The sequence below is a fragment of the Sinocyclocheilus anshuiensis genome, unplaced genomic scaffold, assembly GCF_001515605.1.
Source record: "Sinocyclocheilus anshuiensis isolate Anshui unplaced genomic scaffold, SAMN03320099.WGS_v1.1 scaffold536, whole genome shotgun sequence".
In the NCBI taxonomy this organism is placed as follows: domain Eukaryota; kingdom Metazoa; phylum Chordata; class Actinopteri; order Cypriniformes; family Cyprinidae; genus Sinocyclocheilus; species Sinocyclocheilus anshuiensis.
The window spans coordinates 2,014,224-2,025,320 of NW_015557179.1; the positions used below are offsets into that span (position 1 = coordinate 2,014,224).

At 34.5% G+C, this 11,097-nt stretch overlaps 2 protein-coding genes across 2 annotated transcripts; one reads left to right on the forward strand and one right to left on the reverse strand.

Annotated features, from left to right (window-relative positions):
- Window positions 1-429: 429 nt before the first annotated feature.
- LOC107678506 (uncharacterized) lies at window positions 430-3,668 on the forward strand. Its single transcript, XM_016473782.1, has 11 exons — window positions 430-830; window positions 930-1,023; window positions 1,146-1,259; window positions 1,375-1,475; window positions 1,584-1,682; window positions 1,856-1,988; window positions 2,349-2,465; window positions 2,568-2,720; window positions 3,115-3,117; window positions 3,278-3,399; window positions 3,515-3,668. Exons 1-11 carry the CDS (start codon window positions 430-432, stop codon window positions 3,666-3,668), a joined length of 1,491 nt encoding a protein of 496 aa, XP_016329268.1.
- A 1,709-nt stretch (window positions 3,669-5,377) lies between these two features.
- On the reverse strand, window positions 5,378-11,097 carry tnfaip2b (tumor necrosis factor, alpha-induced protein 2b). The gene is made up of 11 exons (XM_016473791.1): window positions 10,965-11,097; window positions 9,505-10,165; window positions 8,906-9,017; window positions 8,047-8,169; window positions 7,852-7,946; window positions 7,619-7,711; window positions 7,411-7,537; window positions 6,267-6,392; window positions 6,008-6,163; window positions 5,722-5,843; window positions 5,378-5,644 (listed from the first exon to the last, which is right to left on the reverse strand). Exons 1-11 carry the CDS (start codon window positions 11,008-11,010, stop codon window positions 5,482-5,484), a joined length of 1,824 nt encoding a protein of 607 aa, XP_016329277.1. The 5' UTR covers window positions 11,011-11,097; the 3' UTR covers window positions 5,378-5,481.

An 11,097-nucleotide genomic window follows, 5' to 3' on the forward strand; every position in this document is an offset into this window, starting at 1 on the left:
AGCAAAAAAAGAAAAAAGAAAAAAAGTCTCTTAGTAAGTCTCCTAAAATATCACAGAATTTCACTTTTTATGACAAAAGATGGTTAGTTCCATTTGTAAAATTTCCCAAAACATGATATTTATGAATGAATAATTCATGGTTTTTGAAATATATTCAAGATGTGTGCATTCACACCTATCAAAATGTAAGGAAGATGTGTTACTTTTTATTTGATGGTCACACCACATGACATTGAATTTACACTTTACTTGAAAATGTTTACATTTTCATTACAAAAAAATAAATTTTAATGAACTTGGCATTACATTTTCTATTCCTTTTTAACAGGGGAACAGACATCTGAATACAGTTCACAGCAGTCCAGAGTTCCTGATCTCATTGCTCTAGATGTTGAAGCGAGTAACAAGAGACTGCTTAATATTCTCAGAATGATTCTGAGTGATCAGTCAACCCCTGAGGACTTTGACACTGCAGTTGAGGTGTTGAAAACATGGAGAAAACTGAACAACAGCTACTCTCAAGACTGGCTTTGTGAGTACCTTCAGGAAATAGATCAGTTTGTGGAGAACCACTTTCCCGCACTGCCAACAGAGGGACCACAAGGATCTCAATTAGAGCAGATGCAGGACTTTCTAAACAGCGCACAGAGCATGATATACGATGAGGTGTGTCGATTAACACCTTTACTGGAAGATGCTGGACTGCTAGTTCATCTGATGGACAGTTACAGCCGTCACCTCTTTACCAACCTGGACCTGCTCCTAAAAAAAGATCTTTCAGCGAATGAAGTCTTCAGCCTTCTACTGTGGGGAAAAGATGTTTTCTTCAGGTATGAAGTTGATCGCTGTGTACTTTTCTGTAAATTTATGTGTAATGAACAAATAAAGCAAGAACTGTCGACAAATATATGAACTAATTTATGTTTCAGTCCAGACTCACAGCATTTCTTCAGAGTGTACGACCCTCTGCTGTTGATAGGTTGGTTTGAGAGAGCAACAAGGAAGCTGCTGCCAAAACTGCAGGTCTTGATATGCTCCATCTTTATTTGTTAAAAGTATTATCAGTGTATAGGCTAAAAAAGAGCACCCAAAATCAAAAAAGGAAGGACATAAAACATGTCTCTGTCCCACTTTAACTGCCACAGAATGACATCTCCACAACTCTACAGAACATCCTGCACTATGATGAGGAACATGGACATCATGAGGACTCAATGGATGAAGAAACTTTCATCAGAGTTCACTTAGATGTCACCCAGGTAAAGAAAACAGTGTGCAATGCTCATTTGTTTCTCAGTGAGATATGGGGTGATTTTGAATGGTTTTAAAATATGATGTATTGCACACTTATTGTATGTTGTTATTTCTTTACAGTGTCTGAATGCTGTTATTCACAATTATAAAGAATTTAGTAACACCCTGATGTGTACAGCACAAACGCTCTGCCTTAAAGAGCTTCATCATTTTGTTCAGGAGTAAGTGTCTAAAATGTCTTCATATTATCAAACTATTTGTTGATATACATATTTGTGGATTTTTGTCTTCATAAAAATAATTACTTTAATTCCTATGTGTTTTTCTAGGTATGTGCATGCAGAGAAAAAATGTCTTGGAAAACAGAAACCTCTGAACTCAAAATATGTGCATCTGTTTCGACTCATCAGCACCAGTAGGCAACTCAGGTGACTTCTATTTTTTTATGATGAATATATTTATGCATGTATATCCAGTGTATAATTAACTGGCATTTCCTTGGATGTTCTGATTCATCCTGCATTAGGTTCATATACAGGCAACCACAATACTGTAGTTCTGCCATAAAAACAGTTTTATGCATATATTTATTTTGCTGTAGATTTTTTGCTGATCGACTCAACAATCCGGATATAAACAACAGTAACGACCTCTCAAACATCATCCGCATGTTAGAGGAGCTGGAGGATCACGTTCTCTCAATTGTACAGAAGATGATGAAACACTTAGCACAGGTAACATCATTTCATCATCAACAGTTTATGTACAGAAGGAAAGTTGAGGGATTTCCCAAATTCCTAAAAAGTGAACGTCCCAGACATTTGCATACAGTTTGCATACCTGTCTGTCAGGGTTTTCAACAATGAAGTGGCAACACTTTATAATAAGGTTCAGTTTGTTTAGTTAATGCATTAGGTATTATGAACTAACAAAGAACAATACTTTTAAAACCTAGAGTGTTAATTATGGAAAAATTGTTGTTTATTGTTCATGATAACTAAGCATTAACTTATAAAGCCCTATGACATAAACAATAAAGACACATTGTTTTTACGCCCTCATTAAATAGTTTCTTTGTAAATGTTCATTTCTAGGACTATTTAAGAAAGTATTTCAAAAAAGATGGTGAGCAAATTAAAATGCTGACAGAGGCAATTCAAAAGCGGTGTGCATCTCTGCCTCAGACTGATGTGGGAAAAGAGATTCAGGAGGTTGGTCCTGTGCTCAAATATCCAGTCAAATGTATTATTCAAAAACAGAATTTTAGCTTTACATGACCTTTTACACTTATTCTCTGCTCCTCTACCCCGCAGATCTTTGTTAATGTAGCCTATGACTGCATTTCACACGTATATCTGGATTGCCTGATGAAGAGCAAGTTCAGGCGGCTAGAGAGGAGATGGGGAAATGTCGGAGAAAGGATGAGAGAGGACGCTCTCAGTTTTCGCAACACATTTACTGAACTGGTGAAAAATAACTCTATAACATTCAATTAAATTACACTCATAAAAAGAAAGGTTACAAAAGGGGATTTTCAAATCGATGGCGTAGAAGAAACATTTTTGGCTCCCCAAAGAACCTTTCGATAAACAGTTTTTAAAAGAACCATTTTTTCCTAAGTGTGAAGAAATTCTTAATGATCTAAATAATCTTTTTACACTATAAAGAACCTTGAAAGCTTCCAAGGATGTTAAAGGTTCGTCATAGAACCATAGATGTCAATAAAGAACCTTTATGTTTTAAAACTGTGCTGCATTTTGGTCTCCTGTTCAAGTCAGAGAATGGTTTCCATTTATAACTGTTACATGAATGAAAACAACTTATGTTGAGGGAACTGATTTCTGCCATTGCTTTTTAAAGCAAGTGATGCAATGCCAACTAAAATGGCCATACAAATGTTTTCAGAATTAATTAAAAAGAAGTGTGTCAGTGACAATGAATTCCCCAGAGTATGACTCATCTAACATTAGCCACAGCATCAATGCAATGCAGTATTTTCATAGACAATGTATCTGTTTTACAGATTGGCATTGATGACCAGAGGAACCATCTCCTTCAGAGAATGAGTGAAGTTTTGCTTCGCACTGATGTAGATGCACTGAAGATTACCTGTTGTGATTTGTTCAGGGATTTCCCTCAGGAGAGGTAAACTTAGCCAATGACGTTTAACTTAGTATGTACTTTGTACACATGATTACAGGTCTGGTTTTATTATTTTGTTTTCATCAGGCAGTGAAGTTGTCTTCTGATTGTTTTGCAGTGAGCAGTATGTACCTGGTCTGCTGCGCCGGAAGAGGGTGTTATCAGAGCGACAGGTGAGGGAAGTGCTGGATATGAGCCGGGACCTCGGCCTGGATCTAAAGCCTAGACGTGTCACCTGTCAGCCTCTAAAGGGACTTTGCTGTTGTCTTTGATATAAATAACAACATCAGCTAGAATTGTATAACCTTTGTTTACAAGTTTAAATTGATAACATGACTGTTTTGTGACATTCGGTTATAAACATTAGTTGTTTATACAGGTACATTTATATTTTCATCAGATACAATATTTTTTTGTACCTATAATGACCTTTTGATTTTACTTGAATATAGGAAATAATGTGTCTATCGGACCACCGGAGAAAAATTAATTACCGTTTTTGGTATGTCTTTTCTATGATAGTATAATTCATTTTGACTGCTATATTTAGATTAAAAACAATAAGTAAAATGTACTTAATTTTTCTTTTACAAGTTTTTGCACACAAATTTTTAAGTATGGAATTAAGTAAAATCTACTTAACTAAGTTATGTAAAATTCTTATAAAATAAGTAAATTTAACGTGGCCAGTTAGCGTTTGAGTAATTTGTACTTAATTATTGCAATACTGCAATACTCAAGTACATTTCACTCAATCATGGTTTGTAAAGTTTACTCAAACAATGTAGCACTGAAAAAAACTATGCTATTAAAGCATGTGGTTCACTTATAAACATGTATGTAAGCAAGTAAACAGCTTGTTGTCCTTTTTAAGATAATATGTTTACTCAATTTAGATATTACTCAAATGAACTAAGATCTCAATACTTGGTACACAATGACGGTAACAGTTAGTGGACAGTGTTTGAGTATGAATGGGTCATTTTGACCCATTTACACACAACATTGTAAACAGAACTTGAAAACAGTGAAAAATGTAACATTATTAATTACCCATGCCCTAGTGCATGATGGGAACAACGGGATCATAACTTTGATATTTACTTTGTAAACATAACAAACAATTCCAAGTAAAATATACTTATAAGTTCAAACTTTCATTTCTACAAGCTTAAATTGAATACTAATATAGAATTTACTTCTTTTTTTTTTAAATTCTTGCCTGAACTAAATTAAAAAGTTTTTCCGCAGTATTTACTTCACCACAAAATCATTTTTATCAGTGAGGATTGTAAAAACATGTCCAGCTATTTCTTAAATTATTGTTATATTATTTAATATTTATATTGGTTCTTTTTTATTCCTATTTGAAAATAGGACACAGTGTTTCTTTTATGTAAGATTATTTTATCATACAAGAGTCAGTGGTACTATATAACAGGTAACTTTAAGTGTATAACAAGTGCCTTTGGTACCTCAATAAAGACATAAATGACCTCTTTTTTTAACAGTATCGATGCTTGGTTGTCTCGATCTGCTGGAATGCATTGCATTTGAAATGCATTTGCATTGTGTGTCTGTATGGCTGAAAAAATGTACACTACCACTACATCCTGTGTTCCTGTAGAGGATACAACTTGTTGGGAAATCTTTATTAACAGACTCTTTCAGGAACTACACATGTATTGTGACAGCAGGTGTGTTTCCGAACTGTAACTTCCACACTACTTGAACCTATCACACCATATCCTGTTTGCAGACGTCTGTTACAGGCATTCCCTTCCCTCCAGTAATCACCACACAAAGCGGCAAAGAAACTATTAAGATGTGTGTACCGGAATTCTTTGATGCTAATAACAAGACACAGTTACCATAAATTCTCTGAGGTTTATTTTTCATAATCCACATTACAATAGTAAACTGGAGAGTAAAAACAAAGACAAATTTTTAAGGAACAACACAAAATGTAAAAATGGTGATTTGCAATTTTATTAACAAAAGAATTTCAGTATGTACAAAATGATTAAGCACAAGCAGTTCTACAAAAGCAAGCAAATATACACAAGCAATGTTATGAAGCAAAATTCATTTGACCCTCACTATAGAAAAGAAGCTCTTGCCAAACTGGAGTGAGTCCTGTGTATCACTGAGCTGATCCTTGCTGCAAGTGATGCTCTCCAGGATCTTCTTGAGGTCTGATGGAGAAAGATTTCCCTTGAGTCTCAGCCAAGCAGAAATATGACGCTCACTGTAACAAGAACACAGACATGAGAAAAGTGCAATGGTCGTTTTGCATGAATAATTGCACAGCAGAAACCACCATACCTGAGATCAGGGTAAAGCTTCATCAGACTTGCCAGCTGTAACTTTATAGTGTTTGGATCCTGTAGCTTTAGCAGACCTGCTAAATTGGGAAGAATGTCTTTCAACCAATCCATATTTGATCCCTGTGATAATGAATTAATGAGGATTTAAAAATTAGACAATGCCTTTAAAGTAATCATTAAATTGGTTTCCTAAGAAGTTATTTGTGCATTTTTGCATATTAAACTGGGATAAAAGACAGTAGTTGAACAAAACAATGACCTTTAAGTAGGACGAGTGTACTTACAGCTGCAGTGAAGTATGTATGTATACATTCACTGTTTATGCACAGTGATGATGCTGCCATCTGTTGCTGTGTTTTATTTGAAAGTTTGATCTTTTGCTTCATCATTTTCCGGACATATTCAGCTAGAAACACCTTATGCATTCCACCAAGCAGCTCCTGGTCATCATATCAATCAAATCAATCAATCAATCAATCAGTCTGAAATGAACCAAAAAATACTCAGCAAATCAGTCTTTTCGTTTGACTGATATGTTTATACCTGGCAACACATTTTGTCCAAATTGTTGAATTTCTGAATATGTCTGTCCAGCTTTGTAAGCAGCTCTTCACATACACCCTCACTGTCCTTGAGCCACTCGCTGGAACCCACCTTCATGTACAAGTCCTGCAGAAACACACATTGACACATGGTTATTTTAATGCATATGAATTGCATTGAGATGCAGGATCTGGTCATGATCTGGACCTGCTCAAGCCACCATTTATATAGTCCTTTCATATAAACTAGACAAGCAGTTAATAAAAGGTAATAGTTTGGCTTTTTATATACAATGGAAGAATCAGGAGGCGGCAGCCAGCTGCTCACATGAGTGTGTTCACTGCCAAGACAAATCACCTCAATGAGGGTTTTTGAAAACAAGGAAAATCTATTGTGTTGGTCTAAATTAGGGTCTGGTTTATTTATATCCATAATTAAATAGGAGTGTTTTGATAAAGCTAGTGGAAAACTGTTATCTATTTGAATTACATGTATTAAATGTATAAATATTAAAATACATATACATACCTGGGGCCAGAGGTGTGAAAATATGATTTCTTGAACATTCAGTAATAATTACTTTTTCAAATAAAATATATACATATTTTTATATTTACTACTGTTTTTAAGTTTGGATTTTTAAAAAAGAAATTAATATTTTTTTATTCAGTAAGGATGAACTAAATTGATCAAAATTGAAAGTAAAGTCAATTATAATTTTACACATTATTTCAAATAAATGCTGTTCTTTTGAACTTCCCATTCATGAAAGAATCCTGAAAACACAACTGTGCGACCCCAAACTTTTTAACAGTAGTGTATATATGGTTATATATTATACACATACTAATTATATATAAAAAATTACATTTTCTAGTAAAAATTCCACCATTTCCCGAAAATGGCCCAGAAGCTATTTCTACCTAACATTGTCCTTTAAAGTGAATTTCATGAATTTTAGTACTTTTATTACAATTTTAGTACTTTTATCTTTTACTTTTCTCATGCTCAGATATTGTAAGATATACTACATCCTAAAATTGAACATTCACAGCTCATATGCTAAAAGTTTGACAGAACATTGGCAAACAATAACATTTTTTTTTATTACATAACAATGAAAGAAACTACATTTAGTTTTTACCTTAAGTTCCTTAAGCATATTAGAAGTGAAGTGGTGGTGGCTGCCTTTTATCATTGTATCCAATAAAGAGAGACAATCAGTTTTGACATCTTCAGGGAACAGATGTGCTTTCTTTGTAAAGTAGTCCCTGTGTGGGGGGTTGACACTTTTAACACGAATTGAAAAATGTTTATATGAATCAAATACGCTGAATAAAAGTGACACACACCTGCACTGTATGAGGCATGAGAGGTTGACCATCAAAACAGCCTCAGTGTTGGTCTGCTTGCTCTTCATGACCTTTGCATGAAATGCTTTGTAACTGTAGGAATGGAAATCTAATTAATTATAATAATTTGTGTAAAATATTTAGCAGTACAGACTTAAAGCAAGAATGATCAAAAAGGATGTTATTGGTATTTTGAGAAATGAATATAAAATGAATGAGTTTAAAAAGCTTACTCTGTCAGAAAATGTCTCATCTGGCATGTGATCACCTGTGCTTTTGTCTCATCGCCTAGCACCTTTTGAGCAAACTCTACATGTTTATGAAAGCACTAGGAAAAGGGGGAAAAGAAAAAAAAATGTATGTTTTCCTCCAGAAATCCATTATTTGCTGAAGGGAAAGAATGGTTGCTTTTTCCTCTTTTTCATTACCTGGATGACATCAATGGCCTGATCACAGCAGTACACCTGGTCTCTCAGCTGTGGAAGTTCTCCTTCCTTCCAGGCTGTTTCTTCTCTGTCCAACATTTTGTGAAGGCATCTGCTCACCTCCCTCTAGTGAACAATAATATGAGAAAATTAAAACTTAAACTTTTTGCTGGAAGCACATCTATGGCAAGATTCTACAAGCAAAACATTGTTTCTTTTCATGCACTGGTCAATTTTGCTTCCATAAAATGTCTTTTTTCAGACTAAGGAAAAAACATCTATATCTTTATTTTATTACACTTGATCTATTTGAGTCTGTAGATTTAAATATAGCTTTAAAGGCGTTTTTTTCTCCTGCACTAAGCCAGAAATCTCCACTTCATTAACACTTTCGTACACCTAACTTTACAGTGTTATTATATGATTTGAAGGCTATTACAGAGGAATTTTTCATATCATTCGCCTGGTTTACATAATATTTTACTCTGAAAAAAAAAGGGCTGTTGACAGATTTTTCTGATTTACTGAGTGATAAAAAGAGATCCTAAAAACCTTTTATTCTATTATGTCAACAAAATGAAATAAGAATCTTGAACCTGGCTTCATCCAATGTTCAGATTTCTGTTGTGCAGATGTAGGCCTATGCATGTTTTAATTCAAAATGCCTCATTTGCATATATAAGCATAACATTACAGAAAACTGTAAAACAAAATGTAATGTCATAATGCAATTAATTAACTGGGGAAGTATCTATTATTAAAAACTCACATTACCCTGTTCACCTGTGGTGTCTTGCCTTAAAGTGACAGAGAAAATAGAGCCGTGTTTTATAACATTTAAAGGCATCATAAAGCATCAAACCTCTTCTATGGTCAAAAACTGCTGTTCCAGTGGTGCAATCACGTCTTCAGGAAGCAGCGGATCAAGCTTTGAGTGATCAATCACTTCTTTTATCATTCTGCCATTTAGAATACTGCAAACAAAGAAAGACAAAATATAACTGAAAAAAAATTCAATTTTAAGGGATAGTTCACCTAAAAATGACAATTCTGTCATCATTTACTCTGTCGTTCCAAACCTGTATTGACTGACTTTCTTCTGTGGGATGCAAAAGAAGATATTTTGAAGAATGTTTCAACCGTTTTTTTCCTTACATTGAAAGTCAGTGGATTCCAAAATAACATCCCACTGACTTTCATTATATGGACCAAAAAAAAAAAATCTGAATATCTTCATCTGTGTACTCAAATACAAATACATACTGGTTTGGAACAACATGATTGTGAGTAAATGATGACAGAATATTCATTTTTTGGGTGAACTATCCTTTTAAATGTTTTAATATTTAAATATTAAATGCATATACATTTTGCATGTTGTTTCACTTAAAGTAAAGTAAAATAAAATAAAATTAAGTTCCCTAAGATAAAAAAAAAAATAGTGTAATTTGCTTCTCTTACTTGGGGTAATCCTGGTTCACCCACTGCAATAAAAGGACGCAGTCCTCATCACACAATTTGTACCCTGCGGCTTCTCTCAGTCTTGCACTGAAGGTCTTATGGTACAGTGTGGCATAAAACTGGCACACATTCTCCTGTTCTGGGTAGCAGCTGCTCACCCATGTTGCAACTTTCAGCAAGTCTTCTTTAATTCGTTTCGCTTTGCAAATGATCAATTGCTGCAAGGAGGAATGTATCTCAATGCTTGATTCTAACTGTGCTCCTTCCATCCTCCTCTGAACAAGTCGCTCCAGCAGAGCCTTGTGGTTCTGTTTACACCTCCTCGGCCTCCATGGTGGGCGTTCCTTTTCTTGAAACCCTTCCCAGCGCATGTCCTGCTCCTCCTCCTGCAGTATGGCTCGGACTGCTTCTTTCAGCACCTCCTGCTCCTCAGGACTCTGGAGGTCAAGGGAGTTTTCCAGGGTCTGCATCACCGACTCCAGCCAGTCCTCGTAGTCTTTTGCTAGTCTAGTCTCTGAATCTTCCTCTTCCTCCACCAGCTTAATTTTGGATCCAATCCCATCCTGCTTTAACTCAAACAGACGGTCTTCTCGGGTGATCAGTTGTTTCCCTGCATCCACAAAGCGGCATGCTTGTAGATTCTGCTTAAAAGTGGGGACCTCTGTAGAAATCAGAAAAAAGATGCTTTTCTTACTGTGCACAAACAACGTTGGATTGTATCATTATAAAAATCATTCATATATACAGTATGATGTAATGTATATGGAAAAAAGTAAGATTTCCATGGAGTTTACACGTATAGCCTAGTTAGGATATATGATATATTGATATTTGTGATGCGCATTTTTGATACACCTCGATGACTGTAAAAACATCATTGTCATTGTCAGTAATTAAATTCAAATAAATTATCAGTAACAATAACTGATTTTGCTTGCATATGCATTTATAACAACAGCAATAATATACATTTGAAATATTACACTTAAGATTCTCATTTAAGTGGGTTGAAATTTACAGTGATATGATTTACTGCTGATAAAACACTGGATAAAAATTCTAAACATTTTTTTTTAAATAATATTATTTTTCTGTACAATGTAGAATGTTAATGCAGATCTTTACTATAAACAAGATGACTGCACATATGTCTACAAAATTGTGTTTCAATATACAACATTTGGAAATATGATTGACTATTGAAGACTTCATAGATAAGGGAACACATATTCACTATTCACTACGAGTTTTCCCTTAATAAACTCCTAATTTGCTGCTTATTCATAGTAAGTAAGGTAGTTGTTGTAATAGTTAGGTATTGAGTGGATTATGGGATCTGAAATATGGTCATGCAGTACTATTAAAATGCATGCTAATAAGCAACTAGTTAATAGTGAATAGCGTTCCATAATCTAAAATGTTATAGGAGATCCAAGTTAATAAGCATGAACTCTTCTTACCTGGAATATTGTTCTTTTTGGGATGCCGTTTAAAAATGTTTAGCATTCCGAGCTTTTTTGTAATTTCTTCTGAGGAAGAAAAAGAAATCTGATATCGGATTCGCAAGAAAGAAAAAACAGAATTTCAATTCGA